The sequence below is a fragment of the Oryzias latipes genome, chromosome 16 (assembly GCF_002234675.1).
Source record: "Oryzias latipes chromosome 16, ASM223467v1".
NCBI classification, from domain to species: Eukaryota; Metazoa; Chordata; class Actinopteri; order Beloniformes; family Adrianichthyidae; genus Oryzias; species Oryzias latipes.
This window is the reverse complement of record NC_019874.2, coordinates 26522192-26543514: the sequence shown is the minus strand read 5'-3', so window position 1 is coordinate 26543514 and position 21323 is coordinate 26522192. Positions and strand designations below refer to the sequence as shown.

Genomic DNA, 21323 nt, shown 5'->3' with positions numbered 1-21323 from the left:
CTCAACTTCTGCCTAAATTCCTCACAAGTTTCTTCATTCTGTAGCTTCCACCACTTGGTCTTCTTTTCTGTTTTCCCTCTCTTCTTCTTCTTCCTGACCTCCAGAGTCATCTTACACACCACCATGCGGTGCTGTCTGGCTACACTCTCTCCTACCACCACTTTGCAGTCATTAACCTCTCTCAAATGACCTCGTCTACACAGGATGTAGTCCACCTGAGTACTCCTACCTCCACTTCTGTATGTCACTCTATGTTCCTCTCTCTTCTGGAATTAAGTGTTGACTACAGCCATTTCCATCCTCTTCGCAAAGTCCACCACCATCTGTCCCTCCAGATTCCTTTCGTTCACACCAAACCTGCCCATCACCTCCTCATCACCTCTATTGCCCTCACCAACATGGCCATTAAAGTCTGCTCCAATAACAACTCTTTCTCCTCTGGGGATACCCTCTATGACCTCATCCAACTCACTCCAGAATCTCTCCTTCACTTCTAACTCACAGCCAACCTGTGGCGCATACCCACTGACTACATTCACCATCACCCCTTCGATTTATAACTTTAGGCTCATCATCCTGTCTGAGACTCTTTTCACCTCTAGAACACTGTTTACAAACTCCCCCTTCAGAATCACTCCTACCCCGTTTCTCTTCCTATCAACACCATGATAGAACAGTTTGTATCCTCCTCCAATACTACGTGCCTTGCTGCCCTTCCACCTTGTCTCCTGCACACACAGTACATCTACCTTCCTTCTCTCCATCATGTCTGCCAGCTCTCTGCCTTTCCCTGTCATTGTGCCAACGTTAAGAGTCCCTATTCTCAAACCTATGTTCCTGCCTTTTCCCTTCTCTCTCTGGCCACGGACCCTTCTGCCTCCCCTCTTTCTTCGACCAACAGTAGTCAAATTTCCACCGACACCCTGTAGGTTAACAGCATCGGTGGCGGTCGTTGTTAACCCGGGCCTCGACCGATCCGGTATGTCTAAAGTGTTGTGGATGATTCAAATGGTTATTTTGGCAATTTTTACGCCGGATGCCCTTCCTGACGCAACCCTCTCTATTTATCCGGGCTTGGGACCGGCACAGAGGCAACTGGCTTGCAACCCCTGTGGCTAGATTCACCAAAGTTACACCTACTTGATTGAATTAATTTGAATGAAAGTGAAATAACTGTCTGATAACTACGTGTTATTTTTAAACTGAATTAACAAACAAATAATTTATCTTAACTGAAGCAAATAATTAAGTTAGATCAAAGTAAAAAAGTTTATCTTTCCAACATTTATACGTGGTCATATCACCCTCTCCTGGTGGAAAAAGTATTATCTGAGCTTCTTCATCCACTAAATCATCTTCAAATGGACACGCCATGCTGCTTCACCTCTCTGTAAACAAACTAACCTTCAACTAAACCTGCTCCCGACCAGGTTATGTTCAGAGCATGAGTTGCTATGGCAACTATACATACCCTGAAACATACCTCCATTTCTGGAACCGAAAACTGAGGTTATCAACTTCCTTAGCCTCAAACTTACCGTGGGAGCTAGCATAACCTGCTTTTTGGAATACCCCCCTGGTGTACTTAAAAAAAAACCAAAAAAAAATAAAAAAAACGAGACATTACATAACGCTACATGAAATGAGGAAGACCTTGAACAGGATGAAGAGTGGAAAGGCAGTTTGCCCTGACAACGAACCTGCAGAGGTAAGGAAGTGTTTTGGAGAGGTGGCCGAACAGTGTATGACTGGCGTGTTTAATCAGATCATAGAGTGAGGAGGGAATGGAAGAGAGTAACAGAGAAGTTCATAGATGGTCAGAAGGAGCTGCAATGTAAGATGTTTGCTTTGAATAAGAGAGGAACCAAGGTCAGCTGTGGCTAAATAAAGCATATGTGTAAATGAGAGGTATTTGAAAGAAACAGTGAGGTTACATGGATCAGAGATGAAGAAGGGGGAGGACTTCAAGTTATTAGGTTCAACAGTCCAGAACAACATAGAGTGGGAAAGAGGTGAAGAGGCGTGTGTAAGCAAGTTGGAACAGGTAGAAGAAGGTTTCAGGTGTGATGTGGGACTAAATAGTGTCAGCAACAATAAAAGGAACAATGTAGAAGACTATGGTGAGAGCAGCCATGTTGATGGTTTAGAGGCAGAAAAAGAGACAAGCTGCAGGTAGCAGAGCTGAAAAGGGTGATGGTTCTTTTCGGAAATGACGTGGACGGACAGCATCAGAAATGAATCCATCAGAAGAACAGCTCATGTTTAAGGTTTTGGAGATAAATGCTGGAAAGCAGATTGAGATGGTTTGGACACGTTCAGAGGAGGGACACTGATTATATTGCTATAAGGATGCTGAGGTTGGAGCTATCAGAAAAAAGGCCTATAGGCAGACCAAAGAGGAAGTTCCTGAATATAGTCTAAGAGGACATAAGGGTATTAGTGTGAGGAGGATGCTAAGGAGATAGTTAAATGGAGGCAGATTATTTGCCATGGCACCTCACAGTATTGTGTCTGACTTTGTGGGCAAAAATTGCTTTGGGAAGGTGGACATAATTTGGGCGGGTTTGGGGTTGGTTCAGCAGTTTTTGTTTTCTAATTGAAAAGGGTCTCAACCGCAGAGAGGAAAGGGGGGCGGATGAGTCAGTACCTGTGGTTACATGTGCAAAATGACTGATCGGATCAAAGATCGGATTAGAGTTGAACTGTTAACATGGGCCCAAAAAAAACTTTTTATGATTATAACAAATGTTTACATACGCCACACTTTCAATCAGAATAACTAATTTTGACATGCGCAGAACTATAAAATACCGGTAACAGCCGTAGAAAAAGAAACAGAGTTCCGTTGTAAGCAAACAAAAGCTGTGGCATAGAGCGAGATGATCTTCTAAACGTGCTTTTATTATTGTTATAAATATTATTAGAGGAGACCTTAGAAGGGCCAAGTGCAATGTGGTTTGGGTGGCAGTCAAAGGCAGGTGCCTCGTTGACCCAAACTGCGGTCATGGAACTTGGCTTTTGGGACATGGAACGTCACCTCTCTGGGAGAAAACGAGCCTGAGCTTGTCTCAGAGGTTGAGAGGGTACCGGCTGGATATAGTCGGGCTCACCTCCATATATAGACTGGGCTCTGAAAGTCAGTCCTTAGAGAGGGGTTGGACTCTCTACCACTCTGGAGTTGCTCATGGTGAGAGGCGGCGGGCTGGTGCCGGCTTACTCGTGAGTGCAAATCTCAGCCGCCAAATGTTGGAGTTCACACCGGTGGACGAGAAGGTCATGTCCCTCCACCTTCGACTGTGGTTTCGGCATTCGAAGGGGGTACTGGAAAGTGCCTCAACAGGGGACTCCATTGTCCCCCTGGAGGACTTCAATGCCCACATGGGCAATGACAGTGGCACCTGGAGGGGCGTGATTGGTAGGAATGGCCTCCCTGATCTGAACCCGAGCAGTGTTTTGTTGTTGGACTTTTGTGCTTGTCATACAACATGTTCAAGCACAAGGGTGTCCATCAATACAGGTGGCATTAGGACAAATTAAAACAGAAAATTTGAAGTTTAAATAAAATTTATTTTGTAGTCAGAAGATAGTAGACATTTTCTTGAGAAAACTAAAGTTAACTTAAAATTTCTTTTTCAAAGGGATTAAATAACTCAATTTTTTTAGTGATTTTATGTTTTGTCTGCATTAGATTTTGCATGTAAAACTAAAAGTTCTCATTTCCATTTGTCTCAACAACTGTAATTGGTAGAAAGCCAAAGCAAAGTGGAGAAGAGTCATCATTATCTGAAAGATAATGACACATTCTAACATCTGTATTTTGAGTTAAGAAAAATGTTATTTTTATTTAACCTTTATTTTACCAAGAGGATCAGTTGAGAACAGTTTTCTCGTAAGATTTGAGCATCGTGATATGTGTTTGGAAAACAAAACTGTTCTCACCATTACTTGGCAGATGCTTTGATTCACAAGAAAAATATATTTTAATCCACAACACATTTTAATTTTTATTCTTCTTCTGACGTGCATTTGAGTTTAGTTCAATGGAGCAGCATAACAAATGTCAGCCTTAGTTGACTTTCACTGTCAAGTCTTTCTGTACAGATGTCATGTTTTTTTAACACTAGCGGGCGCCAATAGATATAAATTATTTTTTCTTTTGCGTTTCTCACATTAAAGTCAATAAAAGCAGATGTTAACAACCCTCAGTGTTATTTTAAACTTCCAGGTTATGAAAACAAAAATAACACAATAAGAAAACAGCAAAAAAGAAATTAATGTTTAAACTGATCTTTGTGAAATAGTCTTTATGTTTTATGAAGTAAATTGTCTATTTAGATATAAAAAAAATTAATTCCACGTTGTTTTTAGATTGTAACAATAAATTGTTTTCTTTTTTTCCCCTATTTATTTTTCAATTGTTTGCCACAAATTTAGGATTATATCCTGTTTACGAGAAAAGGTTTAGTTTCACTTTCTGCCTTGACGATTCTTCTTTTCTGACAGTGGCTCTGAAAGGTAAGGGAAAAAAAGTATCTTATTTTAAATTAATGCATTGGTTTCATCTGTGTCTTATGGGCACAGATGACGTAATTTTGGACGTTTTGATATAACCCTTATACCCATGGCCGGCCCTCCCTATACGCGAATTACGCAGCCGCGTAGGGCCCCCGTCACCACCAGGGCCCCGAAGTGGCGAAAATATAAAATAAAAAAAAGACCCAAATCTGGCAACCTATTTCATAGCTGTGAATGTTGTGCAAAAGAAAGTTGCCTGCACTTTAATGATCCCCCTTGTCAACACACCTGAACCAATCTGGCAACCCAAATAATGACGTTACACCACTATCAGCAACGATTGGCCAACATCACTGCATCTAAGCCTGGCACAGTGTGCATTTACGAGCGCATGTTGTTTCAATAAAGTTGAGAAAAGAAAAAAAACGAGTGCATTTTGTCACGCTGATCAAAGCGACAACAAGAGCACTTCATGCCGAAGAGACTTTATCCATCAGGAGCTGAAAAAAGATGAACAACTTCAGCATCAATAATCACAAGGTAAGTTTGGAGGATGATGGGGCCATATTTTTTACATTATCCAGTATTTCTGTGCATTCGCGATTTAAAATACTAATTGATCCGAAGTTCGGTAAAGTTAGAAAGACAGGTGAACGTGAAGTTTGCACATAAACGACCCCGTTTGTCGTAATTTCCAATGGAAAACTCTAAAATAATTCTGATACCCAAGTTTCCTGGATGAGGTCAGACATGACCTTCCAAAACGGCGAAGAGAAGATTAAATAACGACAATGGTGATGGCTGATAAATGTTTAACTCACGTTATTGTATTGTTTAATTGTTTTGCTAACACATATTTAGTGCGTTCTGCATTTTCCGGTTTATGTCAGTATAGAAACTGCTGTTTATCTGTTATAGACAGTCTGGTAGTCTGACTTTTTCAACAAAGTGTCTTAAAATCTTGCATTGGCATGAAATATGGAGAATCAAAACTGCCAAATACATAGGAAATAAAGGTTCTAATTTATTAATGACAAATAAAATAAATGTACTCATTGTAAAATTATGAACATACAAAATAAAAGAATAAGAAGTGTATAAATGCTTATATTTCCATTTATACTCAAATTATTATTCACATTTATTATTTATAAATAGGTACATTTCTTTCTCATTTGGATTTCACAGTTTTGGTTTTACATAATGAGGATGTTTTGCACAGTTCCGTGTCAGCCAACATTTTCTTCTGCTCTCAAAAAGTATCAAAAAGTATTGGAGGAGGTGCAGCATCCACATCCCTTCATGTGGCATGTAAAGTAATTTAAAAAAATAGTGTCTGCATAACCCCTTTTTTTCCATAAACAGCGGCTGAAGAGTATGGAGCCCCAAACTGTTCTTAATAAATAAATAAATATGATCTTGTGCAAATATATAATCAAACAATCTATTTCTCATAAATATATAAAAAGATCATGACATTGTGAAAAACCTGCACTAGGGTTGTGCCGATGGACGATATCATCGTCCATCGTGATGGGTGACTGACATCCCGATGGAGAGACCACCATCGTGATGCCACGCCCCCGCCACGTTGCGCGTCGACACCATAAGCCGCGGTTACATGTACAAAATATCCTGATGGGATCAATGGTCGGATTAGAATCCAACCGTGTACATGGGCCCAGAAAAATGTTTTCAGAATATAAAAACGTTCACTAAGGTCACAATTTCGGTCAGAATAAATCATTCGCACACGCGCAGTATTCGCACATGCGCAGTTTGAAAACCGGAAGAGGATACAACTTCCGCCGAGCGGCTTTTTTTCCAAACTTTATTGAAGGTAACAATTCAATACAAAACGATAACAGCGCCGAGCGGCTATATGCATTGACATGTCAGCTCGGTAAAATACGAGACGATTTTCTAAACGTGCTTTTAATAATGTTACGGTTATTATGAAACACCTGTTCGCTCATCATTTGAATTTTAATCCGTGTGGTCAGTGCTTTTTCTGAACGTAGCCAGGATTAGCAGTATGCTAACACGGGCTAACAACATTAGCTTTGGGTGGTGCTGCATCCTGTGAATAACATCAGCCTTTATTTAGTCGGGACACGACTGGAAACACAAATCCACGTGATTGATTGAATGTTTTCTAAGGACTGAGCGACATTTCTGCTTTGAAGCTCAAACCGCTGTGTGTCTGCTGACGATCCGAGCTGTGCTCAGACACACGTTTAGACCCGGTTCTGAGTTTGATAGCTCGTACCCCTAGAGCTGCGGGACGGATCGCAGTCTTAAATCTCCCACACATACCGCTCATGTACCCCCCCCCCCCTTCCCATCAAACATAAAGCTGTAAATCCGCCCTCCGCCGGTCCACTTCGCTAGTTAAGTGCGGGAGCGGACCACTTCTTTTCTATTTTGCTTGTTACTTTTTCTGTAAAAGTCACTTCCCTCAGTTTATACTGGATCATCGCGGATTAACCATTAGTTGGGAAATAAAAGGAAAAAAGCAAAATAACGAATAGCAGTTATATAAGAACGAAAAATGTAAAAATACCCCCCCCCCCCCGACGATGTCATCGTCCATCCCGATGGTTGACAGCAAACATCGTCAACGGCCAAATTAGGGGACATCGCCCAACCCTAACCTGCACACAGATTTTAACTGAACCACTAAACTATTCAGTGGCGGTTCTACACTAACTTACTCCCTGGGCGAGTAACCCCACCAGCGCCCCCCCCCCCCCCCCCACACACACACACACACATACAAAATTTGACAACATCCTGTTGTGTTCCCTATCTTCTATTTAGCCATTTTACACAAAAAAATGCATGAATTTTCTAGACTCGTATTACAGGGGGGTCAAACTCAGTCACACAGGGGCCTAAGTTAAAAACACGCTTAAGGTTTTGGGCCGAAGAAGATAAATGTTTACTGAACACACTAAAGCTAAACTTTTAAACCTTTTAAACTGAACTTTTTGAACATAAATATGAATAAAAACAGGAACACAAGTTAAACCTTAAATAAGTTGTAATATTTTGTTGTCCATATAAATATATTCTGTCAAAATTATACAAATATGAACATGCTGCAGGACAAAAAGCAAAGAAAGCCTGGAAATATTAATAAGAAATTATATCAAATAATTCCATTTTTTTTGCTCTTTCATCATTTTTTAGAGACATTTTTTTAGAGCTGGACTCCTGCTTCATTTTTAGCAATAATTTCTTAATGTGTGACGTCCTGTGTGTGTCTTTGTGAAACATAACAGAGGGATTAGATCTAAAAAATAAAACTTATTGTGATTAATATGTTAAGGTCTTATGAAACATTAAAGACTAAATCTTAGAACTCATCAGTGGGATTACTCCAGAAATATTTGGCATTTCCCTAAATTCGTGCAACACCAGCAGCAGAAATCCTCCAAAAAAACTCAGTCCATAAAAAATGGTCTGCCCGCACCACCCCTCCCCCTCCCCTTCCCTCTGACACACGCGGCTCCGTCTCTATGACGGGAGGCGCAGCTGCGGCCCAGAGTTGATTGTTAGATAGAAAATGACTCCCAATCACCTGTTAGTGTGATTCACCCAGCCACCGGCGAGTTGCGCTCCCCTCTCGAGTTTTTTGACTTATGTTCCAAAGACTACCGCAAAGAGGTGTGGCCGCAAGCGTCTTGCAGCAGAGGGCGGTGGTCACGTGCGCATCGGGTCTGCTGTGTCGGAGCAAAGAATTGTGGGAAATAATCTCCATTGCCTGCTTTTTTCGAAATTGGGTTGAGCACGGGTGTTTGTTCTGCCTATTTCCTTTTCATGTGCCTGTTTTACGTTGTTTCACTCTGAGATATTCTTTTTTTTTTTTTTTTTTTTTTTTTTTTTGCACCATAAGTGTGAAGAGCAAATAGGAGGAAGACATTCTTAAGAGTCTGATGTGTCAAACTTAAGCACTAAGTGTCGGCTGCTGAAGCAATTTCAAATTAAAAGCTCCAAGCTTCCTCTTTGAATATAGTATGTAGCACATTAGGTGTAACGCCTCAGGCACGGCAAATGCCGCCCCCTATGAAGTGCCGCCCTGGGCGACCGCCCACATCGCCCATATCAAAAACCGCCACTGAAACTATTACTAGTATTCTGCTATAGTTATTTTATTAACTTCATCAATAATTATTGTATAATAATTCTTGTTTTTTAGCTGCAGAGGAAACTCCTGTCACCACATCTTCTGTTGAAAGGGAAAATGTTGATGTTGCTGCTGGTAAGTTCAAATCTACCCAATATGGAACCCAAATCAAACTTATTGTTTCATTATTACTTAAAGGACAGTCATACATTTGTGCACAGACGCACAACAGTGAAGGCACTTCTTTCCAACATTCTGCACTAGATATATCTCATTTATATTACAACAACAGTTGCGTTTTGTTGGTGCTGCTGATCAGTTAGAGGGCCCACAAATTAAATCTCGCTTAGGGCCCCCGGAAGACCAGGGCCGGCACTGCTTATACCGTCGTACCCTTAAAACTGTACATCGAAGAGCGCCGTTTTAAATCGGCAGTTCCAGACGACGCTGGAGTTGGCTTCCGGTTCGCGAGAGCACTAAACTTGGAACATTCCACTGCGTTTTGCGCAGTGGAACGTCTTCTTCTGATAGTCCACCGAAGATCCGGGTCCTGTTCAAAAACCGCTGGACCTGGACTGACTAAACCTGGATTAATTTATGATAGTAAATAAAACATTAAACCCAGTTTCTGATTTGTGAAATCTTTCTCTGATTTGTGAAAATGTGAAATAGGATTAGTTTTATCGCATTTTGCGCACTGAGTCCACCTTATTAGACCGGCCTGTTCAGTGGAGCAATCGTAACTTGAAAAAATACTGAATAAAAATCGTTACCTGCAAAAATCCGCCAGAAACAGCGGCTGAACAGAACTGTGTTAATACAACTAAAACTGCGCATTGTAATAGTGTTTCTATTCAATTGGTTTAAAACAGAAAAATCGAGTAGAATTGTGCGACTGTTGACAAATAATTGTCTTAACTGTTTTGAAATATGTTTTAGATTGAGGAAGAGAAATAATCTAAACAAAAGACCACACACTAAACGGCAGTTGGAAGTAGTGCACTTCTGGTTTTTGCCAGCAGGTGACAGCAAAGCCAAATTACTTATTTTTTACATCATTTTGAGTCAGTTGAACTCACACAAGAATATTGACTGCGACTTTTGCCGACATAATGTGTCTATCTTTTTTCTTTTATGCATTTTATGTAGAGATAAACTATGTTACCAATCATTTCCTAATTCTATTTAGATGTACTTACACCTTTTCATTTAACTGACTTCTATTCAGTTTATTATTTAGTTTTCTAAAGTTGGTTTGTTTATTCCACAATTCACAAAATTCCCAATCCAAACATATTTCAAAAAGTTAGGACAATTTGTTTAAACAGTTGCACATTTTTACTCGATTTTACAATTATACACACACACGTATCTATATGTAATCATGTATATATATTGTTGGTCAACTTTGCATACCCAAACTTATTTTGATGTACTGGTACAAAAAGTTTATGTAAAGTATTCTTTAATAACTAATTCTGTACATTTTCTGTTTTTTCTACAAGAGTACAGAGCTGCACTTTCGCCTCACAGCAAGACGCCGCGGTTCAAATCCCAACTCTGTGTGGCGTTTGCATATACAGTAAACCCTTGTTTATCGCGGGGGTTACGTTCCAAAAAGAACCCGTGATAGGCAAAATCCGTGAAGTAGAAACCTCTATTTTTTTAACAATTATTATACAATTAAATACTCTGTTATACATTGAAAAGAAGAACAAACCATTTTACAGGCTCAAACATTTGTTTCACAAATCAAAGTACTTTAAAAACGTTTTTTTTTCAACAAATAACTTCTGTACAGTACTGTCAAATAATAATTTTAATCATCAATGTGAACAGAAGGCTTCAAATCGCGGAGATTAGCCCCGCCCACCGCGACCCGAGAGTAATTGAATTAAACGGGAGAAAATTTAAAATGATCATGAAAAAAATACAAAGTACAAACGGACAAATAGTGGCTCAGGTGTATTTCAATGCTCTTCAGTCTGAGAAGCTGCAGTGTTTTCTCCTTCTCAAGCCCGCGGTGCAGCTGTGTGTGTTTGTTCGGGAGAAGAACATAGTGATTGACAGTTGTTGTCGCTCTTTTTCTATGGGTTTTAGAGAAACAGGAAATTGCAAGATGATTTGCATGTACGTAATTTGGAAAGCTGATTTACGTACGTGTACATATTAAACTGCAACATTATTGACGCGCAGGTAGAGAAGAAGCGGAGTGACTTTTTTAGCCAATCAGAATGCAGAACACAATGCACGATGCAAATCCGTGAAGTAGCGAAACCGTGAAAAGTAAACCGTGATATAGCAAGGGATCATTGTACTCCTTTTCTCTCCGGGTGCTTCTCACCCCACTGTGTTTTGGTCAATTGTATTTTAAATTACTGTGAATGCGAGTTTCTGGGGATGTGTGGCCGTGCAACAGACTGGTGACCTGTATAGACTCTACCCCACTTTTGCCCAACAGGAGCTGGGATATAGGCTCCAGCAACCCCTTTACTCTGAAAGGAACTAACCAAGTTCAGAAAATGGATCTTTGGAGCACCTCAACATTTCAGAGACACAACGTTCCGAAGTGCTGCTGAAAGTGCTGCTGTGTTTGCTGAAATAGAAAAGACGGCTTAGATTTCCTGCAGCTGTGAGGAATCTGACAAACTGCGTCTCAAACAGTAACAAAACAAGCTGTTCACAAGGTACTTCATGTATTTGACTCTTTCTGTTAGGGGATGCAGTTTGTGCGATTGGGGACTTTTTCATCTCCAGCATGTATGTGATGCAGCTACATTCTGCTAGTTTAAAGACCCACTCTAATTATATTTTAATGTATTCTGAAAGCATTCCCAGTGGTCTTATGATTATGCAGATTTTAGGAAAAATCAAAAAACCTGTGCCGTTTTTTAGGACATAGTTTCTTAAGAGTGGCAGGAGTTAATCAGAAACTAGTCTTCTACTGTTGGTGCAGAAAGTAAGCTCCCATTAATATCCTTTACTCTCTCTCGATAGCTAACAGCCCCTCACAGAAACAAATACCTGAGACTGAAGCTTGAACCTGATGTTTACCGTAACAATCTCAGCATTGCCCAATGGGAGCTGTGGGGAAATGATTTAACATTTTTTACAGTAAAGTCTATGTCTTGTTGTGTTGTAGCAAAGACATTTTGGAACCATGAGTGATTCAGAGGAGAAAGCAGAGACTTCTCAGTCCTCAAATGATGGTCTGCCTGAAGATCATGAGAACCACAACCAACCTGAGAGGTAAATCACAGCACACGATTACATCAGATAAAGCTGTAACATTAACTACATCAGTTTTACAGAAGGCTAATGTTCCTTTAATTGTAATTTTGAGATACTTTGTAATAGTTTATCTGTTATTAAGTTTCCCAAAAGAACGATATACTAATTTAGTACTACATTTGTTTCAGTTTGTGTCAAACCGTTAGGAAAAACTGAATCCGCAAAATGTAAAAAATGCTGTCTTTTGCAGAATGATTTCAAAGAATTATAACAATGTTCTTCTATTGGAAATCATCTTCTTTGTTAAGTAAAATTTGATTAATGTTTATCAAAATCTCTTTTTGTTTTAGAACTGAGATGGAAAAAAACAATTCTTCACCATGATCTGTGTGCCTTAGCAGGGAAAGATTCAAGGATTCTCCTGTTTATTTCAACACAGGAGAAGCATTGACAAAGTAAAAAAAACTATTTTTAGTCAGTGAACTCACAGCACCGAGCCAAACTTTGTCCTCTAACACTGATCAGGACTGAGAAATGATTACTGATCAAAATATGTGTTGAAGAGACTCGTGTCATTTGCCTTTCTTTGAAACGTTGAACTGCTCATCCAATTGCCTTCATCAGTTGAAACCCTGCATATATCTTCCAGGTGCGTCACCCACCTTCCTGCCAATGAGCGGCTCATTAAGTGGAATAATTAAGGGAAACCTGGATGAATAGCTTTTACGTCTGTAAACACTCCTTAGGTTGTTGGGTGTTGTGCTGGAGTTTTGGTCGTCTTTGGAACTATTGAAAGGGCAGCATGGTGAACATGAAGCACATTGTGTCTGAGAACTCCCTCTCTGTTGAGGGAAGAGATATTAATAAGTGCATGTAATGCTTCTCTGACCCTTATTTTAAGCCATCTCTCTTCTCTTTTGGTCTTCAAATGGTTGTCCTTTGTCTTTTCAACGTGAATAAACAGAAATTGGTATTGAGGTGGTGTTTCTCCAGGGTACAGGTCTGTGCATACCAAGGAGATGGTTGTGTTCCCTGGAAGGAGCACAGAGCTTTCTTCTCCATTCTTTATTTATAGTTGGCAACTATTACAGACATGTTTCTGTCTGTAAAACTCCCCCTTTTAGCTGACGCAAGTGGTGCTCAAACACAGGTATTTCCAAAATTGCTTCTACTGTCCAGGCTGCCATCCTCCTTCCGTCTTCTTCTGATAGTGATGCTGGGATCCTCAGTGGAGACACTAGTCAAATCTTTTCACTTTGGGTTCTCTTTGTTGTTTTACCTGATGAGCCATGCCTTGGCAGGAATGTGGGTGACTCCCCTGGAGTATATTTATGTGGGACTTGAACTCAGCACCACTCAGACTGATGAAGCCACTTGGATGAGCGTGGAAACGTTTCAAAGAAAAAGGACTTTACGTCCAGATGGTACGATTTAACTTAAAGACAACGTTATCTGGATGAATGAGAACCTTCATCAAACTTTGTATCCAAAGAAAAATGAGTTTTTATTTAAAAATAAATTTCTAAAGATTGTTTCAAACACTCAGCTTGGGTCAGTGTTTGTAATGTGTGCATGCATGGAGTAAGGAGTAAATAAAGATGTTTGTAAGATCTACTCACTGAATCCAGCAACTGGAATTGTTGTTTGTGACTTTTTAAATAGTTTTAATAAAATAACATGTCTAGAAGACTAGTGATCATAATTTTTGTTCTTCTGATCTGTTGATCTGCATGTTTTTTTACATCTTCAACAAATTTGATTCAAATGTGGATCTGAGGAGCTCAATATTATAGTAACGTCATTTGTACAGGTGTGTTGGAGCAGATAAACATGTAAAATGTGCAGAAATCACTGTCGTAGAACCCGAAAGGAATCATTTGCAAAACTTTCATTGATCAAAGTTTCTGTTTGTTACAGAATTGCGGTGGACAAAAAAGAGAAGAGAAGTGACAGATCCAAGGATTGTAATTCAGGTTTCAACAAGAAAGTAAAAATGTAAATATAACCCCAACTTTAGTTGCCTATCTGACAGCACTGACCAAAACTTGTCTTTTTACACTAATCAGAAATGAGAAATTATTACTATTTAAAGCTTGGGTCCAAAGATTCTCAACTTTTTAATTATTTGTCAATTTAAAATAATTTCTTTTAGGTATTTTCAAACTTTCAGCTTCTCTCAGTGTGGAAAGTGTGCATGTATTGAAACATTATAAATGCTGCAAAATGCTCTGCATGTTTTATTTATTTCACTGCTCTAACACAATGGATTTAAATGCAGAACTGAGGAGCTGAATCTGCTAGTAAACAGTCATTTGTACAGGTGTGTTGGAGCAGGTAAACATGAAATACATGCAGGAATCAGAGTGGTAGAACTTATATGTAATTACATTCGCAATACTGCCTTTTTAACCTATTGACCCCTAAAAATATTCCCAGCTATGAAAAATACTAAAGTTTTTACTGTCATGTAGATGCTAAATTAGGGTAATTTTGGAACCAAGGTGGTTTGATGTGTAGTTGTATCAATGGGCGTCAAGGAGTTAAGTATAACTGAAGTATAACTTATAAGTGAAAGTACTACAACTATGTTCCTATGACGGTCATCGTTTAATGTTCTTTATTCTTTTGTAAAGTACATCTTTAATTGATCAAAGTTTCTGTTTGTTACAGAATTGAGGTGGACAGAGAAGATTCTTCATCAAGCTCTGTGTCCCAGAGAAGTGACAGATCCAAGGATTGTCCTATAGGTTTCAACAAGGAAGCAAAAATGTAAATAAAACCACAATTTTAGATGCTTATCTCACAGCACTGAGCTAAAAAAAATTTTCCACTGATCAGAAAATGTTTTTAATATTTTTGAACTTGAGATTCTTTCAGTGTGTGCAAAGTGTGCATGTATTGAAACATTATAGATGTTTTGAAAATGCTCTGCATGTTTTGTCTATTTCTCTGCTCAAACACATTGGATTTAATTGCAGAACTGAAGAGCTGAATTTTATCGTAAACAAAGTCATTTGTGCAGGTGTGTTGGAGCAGGTAAACATGAAAAACATGCAGGATTCACTGTGATGGAACTCATTTACAATTACATTTGCAATACTATCTTATTCTATAATTTAAAGTCTATTTTGAAGTAGTTTGTGGCTGAATTTGATCCACATTTTAGCCTTGAGTTATAATTGACTGTAAGTCCTAGAATAATGTGAAAGGAAAATGTTTGAATCTAACAACAGACATAAAATCATGTCTTTCAAGAGATGGACTTGAACTGAAAATATTTCTCTCTTTCTAAGTAATGTCGCATTTATGACCTGATTTATTTTACAACATGTTTATTTAAAACATGTGTGTTTTGGTTGTGGGTCTTCTGTCAATGTTCTTTCCTTTTCTTTAAGTGTTTTAGTGTTTAAATTAACAAATTTCACGTTCTATGCAGGGTTAACCAGAATACACCAGGGGCTCAAACAGGACAAGAAAAAATGGTCAGTGACAATAATTTCTATTAAATATGGATGTTACTTTGGGTGGAAAAAATGAAGTGTTATTTGTTTATTTGATAAAATCTTTTATCATGTTTTCCCTTCATAACACACAGCTCCTTATTTTAGTAGCAGTTGTTTTAATGCACTTTAGGACATAAATTGGCCTAGAGATGTTGAATCTAAAAGTTGTTTTTTAATTTCATTTCTGAATACGTTTTTTTACAGGTTCTTGGGGAAAAAGTCTCAGTTGGCAAAGAAACAATTGAAGGTGAGCTTTTGAGTGGAGAATACCTAGCTTAAATTTTTCTCTCTTTTCTTGGGGAAGGTAACCTTTATGTTTCCATCCATTGACTAACTTCTAATTTTATTGTTGTTGAATTTTGTTTTTGTTTTTATTATTTTTTTTCTAGTGAAGCCATCAAAATGGAAGCAACAAATAACTGAAGTTGCAGTGGCAATAAGTTCACAGGAAGAGAAAAGTTACTTTAGCATTTAGAGTATTTTTCCAATTTTATCTCATGTAAAACTGCATCAATTTTTTCTGCATATTTTTTGTTTTTCATGACTATGTTTAAAAGTTGTTGCTGTGTTTGTTGTTAAATGAGTTTAATCACGTTAAGTTGTTTCTTGAAAAAAATATCTCCTGCAGTTTAAAATCATAAATTTAAGATAAGAGATGAAGATTTTTAAACATTCAGTGTTTAACATCTGATGTTTCTTTACTCTTTAGAAATGTTATCATCAATCAGTCTTCTTCATTCGAGCATAAGGAAGAAGTTTGAAAGCATGTTCACAGCAGGATATTCACTTTCACTGAGTCAGATCTACACAGAGCTGTACATCACTGAAGGACGGCCTGCAGAGGTCAACAGAGAACATGAAATCAGAGAACTTGAAAGAGCGTTCAGAAAATCAGACAGACCAGAAACAACAATCAAACCTGAAGACATCTGCAGGCCCCCGCCTGGAGGACACAAAGCAATCAGAACAGCAATCACAATGGGAGTGGCCGGCATCGGGAAAACGGTCTTAACAAACAAGTTTGCTCTGGACTGGGCTGAAGGCAAGACCAACCAGGACATCCAGTTCTTATTTCTGTTTTCTTTCAGAGAACTGAATCTTTTAAAGGAGGAGAAGTTCAGTCTGGTGGAACTTATCCATCGTTTTTATTCAGTAAATAAAGGTTTCAGCCGTTTTGCAGATTCCCGGGTTTTGTTTATCTTTGATGGTCTGGATGAGTGTCGGTTTCCTCTGAAGCTGAACAGCACAGAGATCCTGACTGATGTTGACCAGCCTGCATCTCTGGGAGAACTGCTGACAAACCTCATCAAGGGGAAACTTCTTCCCTCTGCTCAGCTTTGGATAACCACACGACCTGCAGCAGCCAGTCAGATCCCGGCTGAATGTGTTGACATGGTAACAGAGGTGAGAGGGTTCAATGACTCACAGAAGGAGGAGTACTTTAAGAAACGATTTGGAGAAGATGAAGATCAAGCCACCACCGTTTACTCCCAGATCAAGATGTGCCGAAGCCTCCACATCATGTGTCACATCCCAGTCTTCTGCTGGATCTCTGCAACAGTTCTGGACCAGCTGCTTAAAAGCAAAGAGCAAAGAGAGACACCCAGATCCTTGACTGAGATGTACATCCACTTTGTGCTGATCCAAGTTCAAATGAAGAAGATCAAGTATGATGGAGGATCTGAGACAGATTCAGTCTGGACTCCAGAAAGCAGAAAGATGATCTTGTCTTTGGGAAAGCTGGCTTTTGAGCAGCTTCAGAAAGGAAACCTGTTCTTCTACGACTCTGACCTGACAGAGAGTGGAATCGAGGTCAGAGCCGCCTCAGTGTGTTCAGGAGTGTTCACACAGATCTTCAAGGAGGAGATTGGACTCCATCAGGGCAGAGTGTTCTGCTTTGTTCACCTGAGTGTTCAGGAGTTTCTGGCTGCTCTGTATGTCCACGTCACATTTTTTAAAACGGGCACAAACTTGCTGTTAGAAAAGCAACCAGCTCCTGGATGGATTGATTGGCTTAGAGGTAAAAGGAACGCAGCTTTACTCTATCAGAGCGCTATAGACAAAGCCCTGCAGAGTCCAAACGGACACCTGGACCTCTTCCTACGGTTCATCCTGGGTCTCTCACAACAAAACAGCCAGGTTCTTCTAAGAGGACTTTTGAAAGAAACAGAAGCAGACTCAACTGTGGTTCCAGAAACAGTTCAGCACATCAAGAAGAAGTTATGTAAACGGGAATCTGTTGAGAAAACCATCAACCTGTTTCACTGCCTGATGGAGCTGCAGGATTGTTCTTTGATCGAGGAGATCCAGCATCGCCTGGCCTCAGGAAGTCTTTCTCCAAATGAAATGTCTTCCTCTCAGTGGTCAGCTCTGGTCTTCATCCTGCTGAGTTCAGAAGAAAACCTAAAAGAGTTTGAACTGAAGAAATACTTTGCTTCAGATGTGGGCCTGCAGAGGCTGCTACCCGTGATCAAAGAGTCCAGCAGAGCTGTGTGAGTTTAACAAAATAAGAGTTAAAGAGAACAAAAGTTCAGAAATGACAGATGGTTTTCTCTTAATGTTATTTGTCATGTAGTCTGAGTTGCTGTAACCTGACAGAGAAGAGCTGTGAGCTTCTGGCCTCAGTTCTCAGCTCTCAGTCCTGCAATCTGAAGTATCTGGACCTGAGGAACAACGACCTGAAGGATTCAGGACTGAAGCTGCTCTGTGAAGGACTGAAGAGTCCACACTGCAAACTGGAAACCCTCAGGTCAGGAGCCATGTTTATGCATCACACAGCTCTGAAATCTGTCATCAAAGTTCTGGATATAGAATGAGTTTAAGACATGTCACATTCATGCATCAGGCTGAGATAGCTTTTTTTATGGTTATTAGATCAGTTAAGTGTGATCAAATGAATCTGTGTGGATTCATGACATTTTAGAAATAAATAAGAATATGTTTGTGTTCAGGCTCTCAGGGTGTCTCATCACAAAAACTGGTGTTGACGATCTGGCAAAAGCACTGAGCTCCAATCCCTCACACCTGAAGGAGTTGCACCTGACCTTCAATCATCCAGAAGATTCTGGAGTGAAAGTCCTTTTGGAAGGATGGAAGGATCCAAACTGGACTTTAAATATTCTCAAGTATGAAAAATAAAATGATCTTTTTTGGGTCTAAGGGGAAAAATTGCAAAACAAACTAGAAGGGGCTGCATTTCCAAAAGAAAATTCAGGTTTGAATGCTATATTGCTGAAGAAAATGAAACTTAAAAGGTAAGAGTTGGCAAAAAAATAATAATAACAAAAAAAGAAAGAAATGATCAAAGTTGGCCATAAATAAAGATTGCACAATCTAAACTAGTGACTGGATTATGCTGCTCAGCTGCAGCCCTTAACAATGTTGTCTTTGTTTAATGCCATCATTTTACATTTCATAGGATGAAGCCACGAGGAGCCAATTTCATGAAGCCTGGTCTAAATAAGTGTAAGAACACGTTATTTATAGTAATTTATAAATACATTGTTCTAAAAAGTTAGGACAAAATATTGTACAACTGTTACAAGACTTTGAAAATGTTTCAGCTGAAGTTAAAATTCTTTTTTTTGGCCGATTATTCTCTTTACCTTGGGTTTTTATACGACACAAATTCCCAGACATTGGGACATTTAGAAACAATGTTGGGTCAGTGCTTCGTTGTTTATTTATTGCTTCCTTGCTTTATTGTGATACAGCTAAATAAGGCAGGATCATATTGTCTGTATAATGGTTGACATGTTTAAGCACACACTGATGAAAATCTTGTGAGAAGCCAGGACTTTATGTTTGGATGTTCATACAGGAAGTATTTACATTTCTTTTCATCATTTTAATATGACTTATAGGTGTGTATACATGAACTATCAGATAAACAAACTGTAACTTACTTTTTTTATCTTCATCAGATGCTGTTGATCTCACACTGGATGAAAACACAGCTCACAGAAACCTCATACTGAGAGACAACAACAAAACAGTGAGGATGGTGAAAGAGAAGCAGACGTATCCCGATCATCCAGAGAGGTTTTCTTACTGGAAACAGGTGCTGTGCACACAAGGGCTGACTGGACGCTACTACTGGGAGGTGGAGTGGAAGGGGGAGGTTTACATCGCTGTGACTTACAGAGGAATCAGAAGGAAGGGAGAAAGGGACGACAGCAGCCTTGGGGAGAATGACAAATCCTGGAGCCTGCTGTGTTCTGATAAAAGTCACTCTGTCCTCCACAATAACATCGAGACTTTAGTCCATGTAGTCCCTTCCAGCAGAGTTGGAGTCTACCTGAACTCAGATGGTGGTACTTTGACTTTCTTTAAGGTCTGTTTGGACACAGTGACCCACCTTCACACCTTCAAAGCCACATTCAGTGAGCCAGTCTACCCTGCTTTCAGGGTCAGGACTGAGCCCTTCAACTCGTCTCTGACTTTGTGTTAGATTTGTCATGAAGGACCAAAGGTAGAACAAGAGGTTGGGTGAGACAGAGGTGATGCATAATGAACTGATTAACTGTTTAAAAAAAGCATTGGATTAGGAATGCAAACATAGTGCTGGGGTCTTAACGCAAATAAAAAAACAAATAAAATCTACCCAATCAAATACCGTAAAGAACTAAATCAAAATTTTAAACCAAAGAGGTTCTCGCAAGATTTTACATTTTCAAGATACTGTTCTCCACATTCGATCTTTTTGACAGCAAAATAAAAAAATTACGAGACAAATAATAAAACAAAATATCAAATACAATTTTTACTTTAAAGAGGTTTTTTTTATCATAAGACTAATGTGTAATTTTCTATATTTTATTGTTAATCTACTGTTTTTGTTTAACTGCTATGTTACATATTTAATTATGCAAATTAATGACATTTTTTAAATATTGCAAATATTAGTTGAAAACAAAAATCTTTCTCTGCGTAATGCAAAATATTAATTTTAATATAAGTATTTGATTTAAAATAATCTAGTTGAAACAACAAAATGATTTCTAGCATAACAAAAGTTCTAACTTTTTATGAATGTATAGATACACCTCTATAGTCCATTTTCTGGACTATAGTCCATTTTCTGGACTATAGAGTGCACCTGTATGTAAGCCACATCTGATCTTTAAAAAAAAAAAAGATATACAAGCTGCACTGGGCTATAACTGCAGATATCTATGTGAAAAATTAGATATTTATTGCATGTGCAGAAGAATTTTGTACTGTAATGTACATGTGTGTACCAGAACAGATTCTTTCTGAGCAGTGCTTTTTAACACGGGAGCAACTTTTCTGATTAAAACGGAACAGAACCAAGAAAAAATTACCGGTTTATGAACCTTCATTTCTCCTGTGTTTGAAACCACAAGTCACTTTAATCATCTTCACTGAAATCCATTAGGTCATTAGTAATTTGTCGTGTGTGTTCGGTATGCTAAAGAAAAAGTACCGTAGTCTATTCTTCTTTGCATTGATTTTTCCTCTTTTATTTTTATTTTAATTCCAAGTAGAGCTCCCTAGCATTGGAAGAAAAATTAACAGAATGGCCGCATCTTTGTATAAGCCGGATGGTTCAAAAACAGAGAAAAAAGTAGCAGCTCATAGTCCAGAAAATCAAGTAAAACACATTTTACGTTTATTAATTATCAGTTTGTCAGCCGTAATAATGAAACTGGTTTTAGTTTTACTGTATTTGTTATTTAAAGAACTTCTGTTTACCTACTTCAATGTGTCTTTAGTTAAATGAAGAAACCAAAGTCATTTCTTTGAATTTCATTTGAAGTTAAAAGCTACTGTAGTTAAATATGTGGTTAAATACATGAATGAATAAAAGTTTAGTTTAAGCTGAGAAAAAAATGTCTTTTACTCTTTCCTTTTCCTTGAACTCAAAATGCTGCTAGACTTCTGACATATTTGTATGTTTAACAATTTTTTTACTTTTTTTAAAT

General features: G+C 38.7%; 1 protein-coding gene across 2 annotated transcripts; it reads left to right on the top strand.

The window, feature by feature from the left end:
- Nucleotides 1–4493: 4493 nt before the first annotated feature.
- On the top strand, nt 4494–21231 carry LOC101175594 (NLR family CARD domain-containing protein 3). 2 transcript variants are annotated; one of them, XM_023964735.1, is made up of 12 exons: nt 4494–4515; nt 11106–11331; nt 11787–11893; nt 13793–13870; nt 14546–14644; nt 15312–15357; nt 15583–15625; nt 16088–17870; nt 17954–18127; nt 18330–18503; nt 18797–18843; nt 19302–21231. In XM_023964735.1, exons 3-12 carry the CDS (start codon nt 11805–11807, stop codon nt 19826–19828), a joined length of 3060 nt encoding a protein of 1019 aa, XP_023820503.1. In that variant the 5' UTR covers nt 4494–4515; nt 11106–11331; nt 11787–11804; the 3' UTR covers nt 19829–21231. The 2 variants fall into 2 exon arrangements, with proteins under 2 accessions (XP_023820503.1, XP_023820504.1); XM_023964736.1 differs by lacking the exon at nt 13793–13870 and having other exon boundaries at nt 4495–4515.
- The last annotated feature ends 92 nt before the right edge of the window (nt 21232–21323 follow it).

What these genes read in the sequence shown, in the direction of transcription:
- LOC101175594 (XM_023964735.1), top strand. Translation starts at nt 11,805, where the DNA reads ATGAGTGATTCAGAGGAGAAAGCAGAGACTTCTCAGTCCTCAAATGAT. An exon ending in AAAGAGTCCAGCAGAGCTGT is followed by an intron (nt 17,871 to 17,953) that starts GTGAGTTTAACA and finishes TTTGTCATGTAG; the next exon opens with TCTGAGTTGCTGTAACCTGA. An exon ending in TGGACTTTAAATATTCTCAA is followed by an intron (nt 18,504 to 18,796) that starts GTATGAAAAATA and finishes TACATTTCATAG; the next exon opens with GATGAAGCCACGAGGAGCCA.